General features: G+C 43.0%; 2 protein-coding genes across 9 annotated transcripts in view; one reads left to right on the top strand and one right to left on the bottom strand.

The window, feature by feature from the left end:
* St7l (suppression of tumorigenicity 7 like) overlaps positions 1-1,206 on the bottom strand; it is a 69,678-nt gene extending 68,472 nt beyond the window's left edge. For 5 of the 8 annotated variants that reach the window (XR_013052284.1, XM_042279648.2, XM_042279649.2 and 2 more), the window contains exon 1: positions 918-1,206. Coding sequence is in view for 5 of the 8 variants with exons in the window: in XM_042279648.2 (XP_042135582.1) it covers positions 918-1,131 (214 nt within the window). In the remaining 3 variants the exon portion in view is untranslated. Of the gene's footprint in view, positions 1-629 lie in introns of all 8 variants that reach the window. The other 3 variants (XM_076574758.1, XM_042279651.2, XM_076574759.1) reach the window with 3 other exon arrangements.
* A 557-nt stretch (positions 1,207-1,763) lies between these two features.
* The window catches only part of Capza1 (capping actin protein of muscle Z-line subunit alpha 1), a 38,640-nt gene continuing 26,054 nt past the window's right edge, over positions 1,764-14,349 (top strand). Inside the window, exon 1 of the mRNA XM_076574761.1 lies at positions 1,764-1,896. Within this exon, the coding sequence (XP_076430876.1) occupies positions 1,858-1,896 (39 nt within the window). The 5' untranslated portion in view covers positions 1,764-1,857. The remainder of the gene's footprint in view (positions 1,897-14,349) is intronic.

Here is a 14,349-nt window from a genome sequence, read left to right as displayed (position 1 = left end):
TATTTAAAGCTTTTCAGAACATTATCCCACAGTCATGTCATCTCATGGAATAGAAAAGGGAGACAACTGCCTTCTCACCGGATAGAAAAATTTAATAGAGTCACCATGTAACAGAAATACTTCCATCTTCTTCTGCGACTGCAGAAAGAAATACTGCAATAACGCCATAAAAGGCCCAGGACCACATCCTTTCATCCTGCTTATGGCTAAGGAACAGCATTTGCAGAATCTGCATGGATCAACACTGCTTACAAGTCTGCCTTTAGCCCAGGCTACATAACAAACATTGTACCAATACTGAAAGAACATAATAAACAAACCCACTGTTGTTTGTGCTTCTCTTCCCGCTCCCCTTCCTGTACAATTTTATTACTTATTGATAAAGTCTGAAGGATAAAAACCACGAAAAAACGTTTAACAGAACTATCTTACAATGAAAGTACGGTCCGCTAAAATCATAGTACTTTCTATCTTGTATTACTGATGTGCTGATTTTCTGGGTGTGGGTTCTTTCTCTAAGTTAGGCAGCTGGAGACTCAAAGGCACGATTTTAAAGGGGCCCTGGAAACGCTAAGAATGAATATAAATTGTGTGTCCGTATCTGGGAACGCTCTCTTCTGTCTTACTACCTGAAGCTTGCAGCTTGTCAGGTAGCTTTTCCTGCGGTAAGGTAGACCGAACAGAGAAGGGCCAACCTTCAGAGCTCTAGGGAGGGGCCGGCAAACTGCAGCACAGGTTTGACAATCAGCTGCCCGGTTGTTGTGGCCCGAGAAGGGAAAAAATAAAAAATAAATAAATAAAAACAACCCACTGGAGCATGCAACACCGATTCCTTCTCCAAAGCCCTCCATGACTCCCCGAGAATCTCTGATCTTTGGTGCTCGTCCCCGACCGTCCGGAAGGTTTGGGCCTCTCACCCGCTGTCACGTTGTCACACAGCCTCAGCGGGACCCTCAAAGCGTAAAGCAGCCCCAGCCCCGCCAGGAACCACAGCGTGGACCCAGAGTTCGCCAGCCCGGCCTTCAGCCGTTCTTTCCAGCCCAGCGGCGGGCCCAGGCCCAAGCCGGGAACAGGTGCATGGGGACACCCCACAGCCCGGGCGGCTTCCGCGAAGTATTCCCCGTCCGCCATCTTGCGGCTCCGGCAGGCGCCGGGACCTGGGAGGGGAGAAGGGCAGGAAACCCGGAGTTGGGAATCCTGGGATAGTGGCGGACTTGAAGCCGGCCTCTGTCAAGGCTTGAGTCCTGGGGAGCAGGACCGAGATCTGGAAGGCGACGGAGCGCGTCCCCGGACTGAGGGGCTACCCAGTCCTCTAGGAGGACGGGGAAGGAAGGATCCGATGGTGGCACTTGTTCCGCAGGGCACGGACTCAATGTGGCGCTGGAGGGAAGCGGTTTGGGTGCCATGCGAGATTGAGGGTCACCCTTCGCCCCGGTCTGGGGCTGGGGAAGTGCTGTTGTTTCCTAGGGCCGAGCAGCTCTTAGCGCACTGGACTCGGCTGCCTCGCGGACCAGCGGGACCAGGGAAACTCCTGGGTGTGGCAGCAACTGCTGCTCGATCGGAGGGAGCCCGGGCGCCACGGGCAGTCGGGACTGGCCCCCGGGCCCCCAGGACGAATCGGGGAAATGACCGAAACTCAGGGAGGAACTGGTTAAAGACTCCAAGGCCTCGAGGGCAGAGCCGACTTCCTAGCGCGCTGCCACTCCAGGCCGTCCCGCCCGCGCGGAACTGACATGGCGCCCTCTTGGCCGGAGCTTCCGGGCGGGTCCTTCCGACGGCCCCCTTGGTGATTCCACCACTCAGCTTCCTTCCCGGCCTGCCTCGCGCCGGTCGCCGGGCTGGGCCAGAGCAGCCAAGATGGCCGACTTCGAGGATCGGGTGTCGGATGAGGAGAAGGTAAGGGGTCCGCCTCTCCCTTTTACCTCCTCCCCCGACGGGTCCGAGGGGTCCGAGCCGGCAGCAGCGGGGAGTCTGGCGGTGTCCCCAGGAAAAAGAAGGTCGTTTCCCGGTGCCGACATACTCCCTCTGCACCCGGGACGCCTCCCTCCTTCAAGGGGCTTTCCTTTGCCTCACGGTGGCCCCAGTTCCCCATTCCTCAACTCTTCTTTTCATTCCGGACCGAGCCCAGCCCTTCTTAAAAAGGGGAGACACTTCGCCTGATTGACTTTTAGCCGTAGACTCTTTTTGTAATTTAAAGGGAGGAGGTGAAGGTGATGTTGGGACGTGTCGTGCAGCGGTTATTTTACCGCCTTTGGCTGTTGGGGCGCACCCCATCTCCCCATCTATAGGTATGATTTGGGGTTGGTTTGGGACGAGTCACTTCCTGATCAGAGTAGCCTTCTTAACTTCCCCCTTGCTCCTCCTTCCTCAGGAAGTGATTTTGCTGTCACGACTCCTGGACAGGGAGAGGTCCTCTGGGTTGCCTGTCCACCTACCTACACACCCTGGTCTTTCCTCAGCTAGTGACGGTCGAACTAGTTCGATAAAAATGAATCTGTAAACCTCAGGCATTTGCTTAAGAGTTTGACCAGCACTTTTGTTCCTGCTGCTGCCTTGTGTGCACGTACGGCCCCAAGGTGACTCCATCCCTTCTGTTTGTCTTCACCGTAACTATAATTTTTTTATCAGAGTAGTTTTTGGCTTCCTGTTAAACGGTGAGGAATAGCCAGTAGACTTTTTTATCCAACTCCAGGAAAGTTTGGTAGTAAATAACCTCACATTAACACATTCAGTTTAAATGAAACACCCAACCCTTTTTGATGACCTGCCGTAGTGTTTGGTAGCTGGATTTGTCAGAACGCAGTCTGTGTGCTTAGATCTTTAAAGGTGGTTTAAATGACAAGGATGCCATATAAATTAAATGGAATAACTTTTTCTGACAACAGCATACATTTACTAAACCGTTTGCCCCAAAAAGAAAGAAGTGTCCGGCTCTTCAGTAAACACAGCGTTTTAGGGTTGGTAGAAGTTAGAATGGCCTCACTAGATAACCCCTTATGGGACAAGAATATATCTTTTCTTTCCTGCAGCGACTATTACAAAATGTGTATCCTCCAGTGTTCTATAAAATCTGCCCGGGTTCTTACAGTAGTGAAAATATTGGAGGTTGTTGCGGGGAACAGACTATTTTTGGTCACTTCTTCATAAAGAATAATTTAATGTATACCTGTGTATGTATGGGCCACTATTTTTAAATGCTGAAAAAGATGCTTAACACCTTTACAAACCACTTAACAGGGTCCAGGATGGCAGTTTGTTGGTAGAGCACTTAACACATGCAGTGTCCTATGTTTGAACTTCAGCATCAGCACCACAAAAAATAGAAAGCCAACAAATAACACATGAACATTGTTTTCTCTTATTTGGAGATTGAGCATCGTAAATGTTAACAACCTAGGAAACAAAAAGACATCTCAGCTAACACTGGAAAGAAAACTATAACAAGATGTTTATTCTAAGACAAATACTTATGGTTCACATAATGTCAAGTTAGAGTGAAATTATATTCTCTTTCTTGAGGCTGGGTCTTGTGTGGCTCACGTAAGCCTTCAACTCACTAGATAGCCAAGTCTGACCCGCACCCCTAATCTGCTTATCTCCACCTCTCGAGTACTGCTGTTATAGGTATATGCCATCACACTTAGATTTGCTTACTTTTTATAATGATAGAACAAGCAAATCATAATTAGTAAACCTGTCCCAGAAGTAACCATGAATTTTATTCCTGTTTTAGTAAAGAGCTTGTTTTGTTTTGTATTTTTGGGACAGAGTCTTGCTATGTAGCCCTAGCTGGTCTGAAACTTGCTGTGTAGACTGGACTGGGCTCCAATTTGTCCTCCAGCTTCTGCCTTCCATGTGCTGAGATTATAGCCAAACCCCACAATGCTGGGTTTAATAGAATCCTTTTTTTTTTTTTTTTTTTAAACTGACTACATTGTCTTTATTGGTGTAGATAATGAAGTGTAATGATATAGTAAAAATCCTTCTGCTTTGAGCCAGGAGGCAGAGGCTAGTGGATCTCTGAGTTCTAGGCCTACGTAGAGAGACCCTTATGATCTGAGGGTCCTGTAGTTTTACTGGGTTCCTTTCCCCAGAGTTGGCAGACACATACCTCTCTAAATCTATGAGTAGAAAGAAAGGGCTTGGTAAGACTTCCTGATTTGGGGGCAGGAGGGGGGGGGGGCTTCTTACCTTCTTGGCCTGCTTTTCCTTATAACTTTCTGATTTATTTTATCTGAATTCAAAAATTGAGAAAAGATAGGAAGAAAGGCTGCGCCTGATGGTGCCTGTCTGTAATAATCCCAGCTCTTGGGAGGTAAAGACAAAGAGGATTAGGAATTCAAGTTTATCCTTGGTAACAGGGAATTTAAGACCAGCTTCAGCTACATGAATGAGACCCTTTCTCAAAAAAATAAAAGTTATTTTGAGAAAAGATTTTTCCAAGGTATTTAATGATTTGAATGTCTTGGGATTCATAAACAAGTAACCCTTGCTGAGATTTTTGTCCTAATCATTTATTTGTTTACTTAGTTGGGTTTTTTTTGTTTTTGTTTTGTTTTTTGTTTTTTTCTTCTGAGATGGTCCAAATTCCGTAGCCCAAGCTAATCTGGAACTCATTTATAGCCCAGACTCATGATGATCCTCTGTCTTGAGATTCTTGGTGTTAGGCTTAGAGTCATGAGCTGCCATGCCCAGATGTATAGACTAATTTTAAAAATCAAGATAAAAGATACTCTTAATCTTTCCCGGCCTGGTAGCCCAAACCGGTAACCCCAGCAGCTGCTTAGGAAGCTGAGGCAAGAGGATAGAAACATTTAAGGTCTGTTCAGGCTACAAAGCAAGCTGAAGCACAGCTTTGAAAACTTGATGAGACTGTCTCAAAAATGAAGTGAAAAAAGGAAAATAGGGGATGTGAGATGGGTTGAATATATAGGTCAGTGGTAGAGCAAGCACTTGCCCAGCATCTGCAAAGGCCCTAGGTAGGACCAATCTCTTCTTTAAGGAAATTCAGAATTCAAGACTTCAAGTGCATTTCATTTGGGATGGGTATGTTTTGTTTTTGTTGTTCTCTTTTGTTTTAAGTGTGTCTGTTGTGGTGCCAAAAGGAATAATTTAATATTCTTTTTTTATCATCATTATGCTTTCTGAAAGCAGTAAACCATTTCATAATCCATAAGTTTGGCACTTGGGGTCTCTGATTTTCTTTCTTTCGAGCATTTCTTTAAAAGCAAGTACAATCATTTTTATAACCGGCTGCCAAAGCTTTTTATCACTTTTAAAGAGGAAGTTGGTTTTTTTCACATCTGCGTTGTTACCTGAAATGGTCAGAATGAGCAGTCTAAAGAAAGCAGGAAGTGAGAAGTGTAGTAATAGGCCGATAAATGCTTCTAGTCTTATCCTGGAGCTGAGTTTCTGGAGAGACTATTCTAGGTACTACTTATACTCTTCAGTTAACTTAGTTTTAAAAGCTTACTAAGACCAGATGCCCTAATTACAAAGTTTGAGGTGTGCCGTGGATTACTTTTTTGAGTTCTCTGCCCTATCTGTTTTTTTTATTCATGATTCAGCATTGGTTTGTTGGTTTTTTCTTTTGATGTTCTTCCCCCACCACACACACACACACACACACACACACACCGCAACAATGTGAAGAGAATTCTAGAACTAAAAAAAAAGTTATTAGTGTGGTTTTCCTTTTAACATAATGAGTAAAATATGTGCATACACCTTAAAAATACTGAGAAGTGGATCTGTATACTTTTTTTGGGGGGGGGGTTTGAGACAGGGTTTCTCTGTGTAGCTTTGCGCCTTTCCTGGAACTCACTTGGTAGCCCAGGCTGGCCTCGAACTCACAGAGATCCGCCTGGCTCTGCCTCCCGAGTGCTGGGATTAAAGGCGTGCGCCACCAACGCCAGGCGGACCTGTATACTTTTAATTTAGACAGTGGTGTCCTTTGTAAGGGTTTGTTTGGTTTTTGTTTGTTTGTTCCATTGGATGTTTGGGTGTCGAAATAGTCTCATTCTGTAGCTAAGGTTGTCCTCACATCTCGGGGGACTCCTCTTTCAGCTTCCTGGGGTGCTGGGGTTACAAGTATGAGGTTTTCACACCCGTTAAGGCATTTGTTTTTTAAAGCTTTTTTTTTTGTTTGCTTGCTTTTAAGAAAAAGGTCCCTTTAATCCCAGCACTTGGGAGGCAGAGAGCCAAGCAGATCTCTGTGAGTTCGAGGCCAGCGTGGTCTACAGAGATCCAGGATAGGCACCGAAACTGCACAGAAAAACCCTGTCTCGAAAAAAGAAAAGAAAAAGGTCAGGGGGTGGCTGCTAACAGTCTGTGAAAGTACCAGTAAGCCACGAAGCCACGTGGCTAGATGTAGAATAATAGGAATGGGTTGAATTAAGTTATAAGAGCTAGTTAATAATGTGCCAGAGCCATAGGCCACACAGTTTGTAATTAATATTAAGCCTCTGACTGATTATAAGTAGCTGTGGGACCTCGGGGCCAGGTGGGACTGGAGAAATTTCCAACTACATATTAGTACATAGCTCAGGCTAGCCTGGAATTGGATATGTAACCAAGGCTGGCCTTGAACTGTCTCAACCTCCAGAATGCTGCTGGGATTACAGGTATAAACCATTGTGCCCAGCTATAAAAGCTGCTGCTTCTTTCTCCTCCTCATTCTTCTTTCTTCTAGAAACAGGTTAATCAAACTGGTTTAGTAGAGACGTAAAAAATATACATAGGGCCAGTGAGAGATGGCTCAGTGGGTAAAGGTGCTTGTTGGGCAAAGCTGGTAACCTGAGTGCACTATCTGGACACATGTAAAGGTGAAGGGAAAGAAATGACCTCGCAGAGTAGTCCCCTGACATCCACACATAGGCTTTGACAAATGCACACCCGTCCTACTTTAATAATAGCAACGGTTTTTAAATCTTGTAAATCGAAGCTAGAATTTAAGAGCTTTTTTAGAGCTCATGAAAGTCTACTTTTAGGCTGGATATCCTCAGTTAAATACTTTACTGGATGAGTTAAATCCTTGTAGGATGAAGTAAGCTCTTGAGTCTTACTTTGCCGAGACTGAGAAGTCATCAGTTAACATTCATTTTATCATTTTCATCTTCCTTCCCCTTAGTTAGCTCTGCTGTTAGTAGTCGTCTTATAATTTGTTACAAAACCATGAACCAGAACACAAAACCTAAACAGCTGTAATTCATGTGATTGTGGGTGTATTATGATTTCTTCTAGAACATTAATTGTCTTATTGGAACCAGCCTTGGTGCTAAACAGGGTAGTATAATTAGTCATAAAATGCAGACCCCAGGTTTGTCTATTTCTCAGCCATTCCTTTTGTATACTACTGTTTTCCATGAACTGTGAGTGAAGAACCAGATAGAAGTGACCATTTAAGGAATTATAAATGAAGTATTGTGATGTAGTGGAATAGAATGAATCTGAGTGTTAGGAGACTGTTGATGGACCTCAGTTTTTTTCTAAACTGGGGAAAATTAGGTCAGAGTGCTCCAACAAGATTTTCTGAGTTTTCTCAATCTAATAAAGAAATTTCTCTTTGAAAAATTGAAACATTAATATGTTCCAGAGGTTCTCAGATTGTCTGCATTCCTTTGCTTGCTCTGATAATAAGCAGAGTTAGTTCCTTGGTAACTGGAATCATGCCTTTTTATCTATTGCTTAGTACAGCACCAAGAACACAGTGTAGTTATAGACTTAACTATATGAGAAAGAGTCCAGCTTCATTCATTAATTCCTCCCTTGACTCTTATGAAGTACACTTGCCCCTAAGTATTTCTGATAGTCTCTAGATGTCACCTCCAAAAATGTCTCTATGGTTAGAGTGCCTTTTTGTGTATTGTTATGTCTGAGCACTTGCTGCCATTACGGATGCTCTGCCATGCCACTGCTGGGAGCCTTCAACCTCCGCTCTCCCACACAGCCGGTCAGCATTTTCCTAGTGGATCTCATAAAGCTGCAACACCTTGTAGATGCCACTGTGGCTATGGAAGTGTACCTGCAAGGAGCCTTGCAAAGACCCTGAGGGGAATTATTTCCTTTGATATGAGTCCTCTCCTTTAGAGCTTAAAAAAAAAAAAAAAAAAAAAAGACATATAAAAACCATAGATAGAGAAAATTAGTTACACTAGCAAAGACAAAAAAACTGCTTGGGTAGTTTTTAACTAGATTTCAATACCCATGTTCTATGCCTTTTCTCCCTTTGTTACCACATGTGATCAGTGTCTGCACCTGGTGTTTCCAGGTTCCTGGCACCTTATCTTCCAGAAAATGTAATAAGCACATGAAGATTTGCAATGGAAGAAAACTTAATTACAAAAACAAAACCATCTTACAAATCAGAAAGAAATACAGTCACTCTTTACAGCTGGCCACAGGAGTGTGAATACTCAAGGGCTCCAGGTTACTGCCGGAGGCTATTGTATGGTTTCTAAAGTAGGGAGGAGTGTGGGTACTAAGGGGTGGATCTAATTGGTTCCCTGTTTTGATTGACAGTCTTGGGTTATATAAGTCTTTGCACACCAGTGTGTCCCATCCCATCATACGTTTGATTTTATTCACATCCCCAATTATTCATAGGTGGTAAATAGATTTTCCCCAAAAGTTCATTTAGAGGTCACAGTTTACATTATTGGAAACATGCACCCAAAACTAGTTAAGTTGGATATCAATCAGCTTCCTGTCTTCCTTCCTGTGAAGTTCTGGAAGGGGAGTTTTTGGATGATTTGTCTAAGGGAGAAAAAACTTACTTGGAACGAGTGGAAGTCCTACTTGGCTAACAGGTTGCTAGGTGTGTGTGTGTGTGCTTAGCACATTAAGGGCCTTAGGTTGTCAAGTGCATTGATACAAAAGGATTGTGTGCCAGGCGGTGGTGTCGCACGCCTTTAATCCCAGCACTCGGGAGGCAGAGCCAGGCGGATCTCCGTGAGTTTGAGACCAGCCTGGGCTACAGAGTGAGATCCAGGACAGGCACCAAAGCTACACAGAGAAACCCTGTCTCGGGGAGGGGGGGGAGGGGGAAAGGATTGTGTGTGTGTAGGCCAAGCATGCCTTTAATCCCAGCTCTCTGGAGGCAGAGGCGGGGAGATCTTTGAAAGTTTAAGGCCAGACGGGTTTATATACCAAGTTCCAGGCCAGCAGTGGCTACATAGTGAGACCCTGTTTCAAACAAAACAATCTCAATCTCTCTCTCTCTCTCTCTCTCTCTCTCTCGTCTCTCTCTCTCTCTCTCTCTCTCTCTCTCTCACACACACACACACACACACACACACTCTCTCTCTCTCTCTCTCTCTCTCTCTCACACACACACACACACACACACACACACACACACACACACACACACACACACACACACACACGTATGATTCGAGCCAAACAGTTCCAGGTTGCAAAGCTGTTCCTTATGTTTTCTGCCTCTCTTCATCAAAGCTCTGCAACTTTGCCTTTCTATCATCCATTCATTATTCTACTTCTTTTCTGTACTGGAGATTGAACATGACCCTGTGACTTCCAAGGAAGCATCCTTCCACTGAATTGTGTCTCCAGCCCAAGAGACCCTTTTTCCTATGTTGTTTTCGTTTGCTTGTTTCTTTTGTTTTTATGTGCATTGGTGTTTTGCCTACATGTATGTGTCTGTCAGATCCCCTGAACTGGAGTTACAGACAGTTGTGAGTTGCCATGTGGGTGCTGAATTGAATCCAGTGCTCTCCAGCCCCCTTTCTTTTGTTTTTTTGAGATGAGGTCTCATGTGTCCATCGTGTGGCTGGCTTGGAACTTGTATAAAAGCGTGATCCTTCTGCCTCCACCTCACAAATGCTGGATTCTAGACATTTCACTACCGAATCCTACCTCTACTTTTCACTTAACCTGTCCACATTCCTTCTACATTGTTTTCTTTGGGGGCCTTTTAATTTTTCATTGTTTGTATAGCTGTATGTTTGGCAAGCATTCCACTACTGAGCTATATATATATCCTCAATTTTTTTGTAGTTTCTTTTGCTTATTTTGTTTTTAACTTCTTTTTACGTTGTGTGTGTGTCTCTGTGTCTGTGTGTGTCTGTGTAAGCATGAGGCAGTCAGAGGAGACAAATTGCAGGATGTTGGTTTTCTCCTTCCACTGTGTGAGTTACAGAGATTGACTTTGAGTCAGCAGAGCAAGTGCCCCTTCCCATTGAGCCACCTCCCTGCCCTTTTGTTTGTATGGTGTAGCCCAGCTGTCTTTGAACTCAAAGAAATCTACCTGCCTTCAAGAGGACTACTTGTTTATTTTGGTTTTCTGAGACAGGTTCTCTCTATTATGTATCCCTGGCTGTGGAACTTGCTGTGTAGACCAGGCTGGCCTCAAATTCACAGAGATCCTTCTGCCTCGGCCTGCCTCATGAATGTTGGATTAAAGGAATACATCACTACTCCTGGTTCTTTAACAACATTTTAAGACTTATTTTCATCATTTTTTAAAATTGTGGTTTATGCAGGGGGTCGGGAGGGGAGGTATATGCACATGAGTATAGGTGCCTTGAGAGTCCAGAAGGAATTAGATGCCATGATCTCATGTAGTTGGAGTCCCTGCCCCACTCCCCATGGGAGCTGGGAACTGAAGTCAGATCTGCAAGAGCAGTATGTACTCTCAGCTGCTCTTTCACTCTCCATCCCTCTTTTACAGCATGCTTAAGCATGCTTAATTGTCCTGCCACTAGCCTTTCTTCCCTTTCCAGCTGGGTTACTAGAAATTCTTCACAGCTCTATTACTCAGTTTTGAGCAGTATGTAAACTGTATCTTTTTTTTTTTTTTTTTTTTTTTTTTTTTTGATTTTTCGAGACAGGGTTTCTCTGTGTAGCTTTGCGCCTTTCCTGGAACTCACTTGGTAGCCCAGGCTGGCCTCGAACTCACAGAGATCCGCCTGGCTCTGCCTCCCAAGTGCTGGGATTAAAGGCGTGCGCCACCACCGCCCGGCTTTTTTTTTTTTTTTTTGTAAACTGTATCTTTACTACTGCTTGCACATGCATATTCTAAGTCATTGTGAGATGCAGTATTCGTCTGAGTGAACCATATGTTGCTATGTCAGACATGGTGTTACATAAAAGCAAGAAGGCTGCATCAAAGAAAGGTAGTGGGCTTTTGAAATGGAGGAACTTTTCCTTGTGAATTGTTTTGCATTGAGATAACCTTTTAACCTTTTAACTATTTATTATGTGTTAGGCCCTTTATAAATATGCATTCCTCTCAAAACATCCCTAGGAGTAAACTGAAGCTTAAAAAAACAAACAAACAAAAAATAGGACCAATTGTCCGGAACTAGTAATTAGCAGAGTGCATACAAATGTTGGCTATCTGCTTTCAGAGCTTGTATCCTCCCTAGGACCTTGGCTCCTTTGCACAGGTGGTAGATAGTTTGTGGAGATGCTGAGCAGTTCTGATATGATGGCATAGCCCTAAACAGCAGAACAAGTTGATACCATGCCAACATAAATACCTTCATAGCTGTTGAGACATCCAGATGCTCTGGTAGCATCACAATTGTTGTTAAGTCAAGGTAGTGGTCTTATGAGCTTCTTTAAGTAAGCCACCAAAAATTCTTGCATAGAATGTGCTAAAAAACACTTGAGCATCATGGCTTTAGAAGCTGAAAGATATGAAAATCCCCATGATGAGGCCAAAGGAACTGGCTCCTGTAGTAGACCCTGTAACCTATCCCTTCACATTTAAGTTACCCCACAAAATAAACCTCCCTTTTAACTACGTGGAGTTGCCTTAATATTTAAACCAATAGGCTCCCTTAAAAACTTTCTGCTGTGGGCACCAGGTACGCATGTGGTACATGTACATTCATGTAGCAAAATACTCATGCACATAAATAAATCTTTAAAAAGTCTTTTTGTTGTGACAGTTGATTAGAGCAGTTCTTGCCTACAATATCATTTCTGGTGAATTTCTTTCAAAAGCAAATTTCTTGCTTCTGTCCTGAGTCAGAATTTCTGGAGATCAGTGGTCAGGAATTTATTTTTAGTAAGTGCTCTGATAATTCTTTATAGCGTCAAGAAATAGTGAACTTGCAATGGTTCAAATCTTAATTCCCTGCCTGTTATGCTAAGTAGTTTGGTTCATCAGGAAACTAAATCCATCTCTTTCAGGGACTCATATTAACTAAGTTGAAGAAACAAATTATAAAAATGGAATAACACTAATTTAATGAATGCAAAAAGTGCTAATGCTTTTCTAGCTATTATAGGCACATAGAAAATTATAATTTTAGCACATTTTTATATTTATTATGATATATATATATTCCATCCATCCCTATAGTACTTTGTATTAAACCTAGGCCCATGCCATGCTGTGGAAGTGTCTACCACTGACCTGTATATGCAACCCTTTTTAAAATTGTGTTTTGACTTTGGGTGGTTTGCCTGAGTATGTGCATCACATGAATGCCTAGTACCTGGACTGGAGCTTGTACACCGCCATGTGGGTTCTGGGAAGTTCTCTCATCCACTGAGCCATCACTCTGGCTCTTATTCTTACTTTTTTAATTTTGAGACATCATTAAGCATTTAAAACAAAGAATTGCCCAAGATGTCTTTGAATTTATGATTTTTCTGCCTGTCTCCTCTAAGTAGCTGGGATTAAACCTGGCCTCTCAATAGTTTAAACATTTGAATCTGAATTTGGAACCAGGGAAATTATCTATGTGATCCAAAAATTTTGATGGCATCTTCTTCTAAAACAGGTATTATAATAAGGCACATCACTAAGATCAGGTGAAGTCTTTGGGTAATAGCAATAAGTGGGCATTTTTTTTCCCTTTTTAGGCTAATTTGTTATTACATTATTAGCAGGGACCTTTTCCAGGGCCCCAAGGAAGCCCTTATATCTCAAAACTATAAGGAACCTTAGAGTTCCTTCTTCAGTCATTCATACCTTTTTTAATTTTTTGAAGACAAGATCACTATATAGCCCTCACTGGCCTCAGATTCATCATTCTCTCATCTCTTCTGACTGTAGGCATGTGTCAACACACCTTCCTCTATTCTTTCAATGTAATTTCCCCCCAGAAGTATCCGAAGTATTTTGCAGAGTCTAGCTTTAAAATTCCACCTTTCTCTGCCTTGTAGGGTTTTTTTTTTCCCCCACAATCTAACCCATATATCATGTCCTTCCTCTTAAGATCTGTGTCCTATATTCTTTATACTTTTGATTTGGCACTTCTGGATTGTAGTTATTTTAAACCTTTTTTAGAGCTGGAGAGACGACTCAGTGGTTAAGAGCACATACTGTTGCAAAGGACCTGAGTTTGCTTCCCAGCACCCACATCAAGTGCTCACAACTGTAATTCTAGCTACAGGGGATCCCCTGCTTTCTTCTGGACTGTGTGGACACAGTCACCCATGGGCATATGGCCATACACATTTACTCAAAAGTTAGAATAAAATACATCTTTAAAAACAAATAAGTACTTGTTTTTAAATCCCTATTTGTTCGAGTAAATATCTGTGCTAACCTTAGTAAAATATGCAGAGATTGGAAGGATGAGGTACTTAATATGGTTTATCTTTTGTTATTTGTATCCACCATTATTTGAACTTCATATTAGCAGAAGGTAGTGACATATAACCTTGGCAGATGTTGGAGTCTGCTGGGGAAGTTTTGTAAAAGCCAGCCCCTACTAAATCTTACACAACTGCCTGTTAAGAGAGCTGTCACATCAAAATCTCTGCAGTTCAAACCCAAGCATCTGCCCAGTCAGATCCCCCTGGTGATTTCAATGTTTAAAGCAAATGGAGTGTTTCATATTTTGGTTTTTCGAGACAGGGTTTCTCTGTGTAGCTTTGCGCCTTTCCTGGAACTAACTTGGTAGCCCAGGCTGGCCTTGAACTCACAGAGATCCGCCTGGCTCTGCCTCCCGAGTGCTGGGATTAAAGGCGTGCGCCACCAACGCCCAGCCTCATGTTCTTTTTTAACCTCATCTTTAGTACCACCTCAGTACCTGGGAGCTAATGAATTGTTTTTGTTTATTTGCTTTCTTTGTTTGAGTAAATGAACAAATTACTAGACACAAAGGTTTGAACTTTTAAAAGAAGACACATAGCTCAAATTTTGATAATGCCTGGCCATTTGCTTAAGAGAAAAAATTAGGGGCTGGAGAGATGGCTCAGAGGTTAAGAGCACTGGCTGTTCTTCCAGAGGTCGTAAGTTCAATTCCCAGCAACCATATGGTGGCTCACAACCATCTTTAATGAGATCTGGTGCCCTCTTCTGACCTGCAGGTGTATATGCAGACAGAACACTGTATACATAATAAATGAATAAATCTTTAAAAAAAA

The sequence above is a fragment of the Peromyscus maniculatus genome, chromosome 6 (genome assembly GCF_049852395.1).
Source record: "Peromyscus maniculatus bairdii isolate BWxNUB_F1_BW_parent chromosome 6, HU_Pman_BW_mat_3.1, whole genome shotgun sequence".
In the NCBI taxonomy this organism is placed as follows: domain Eukaryota; kingdom Metazoa; phylum Chordata; class Mammalia; order Rodentia; family Cricetidae; genus Peromyscus; species Peromyscus maniculatus.
The sequence above is the reverse complement of the archived record's forward strand: the minus strand, read 5'-3'. Positions and strand labels throughout refer to the sequence as shown.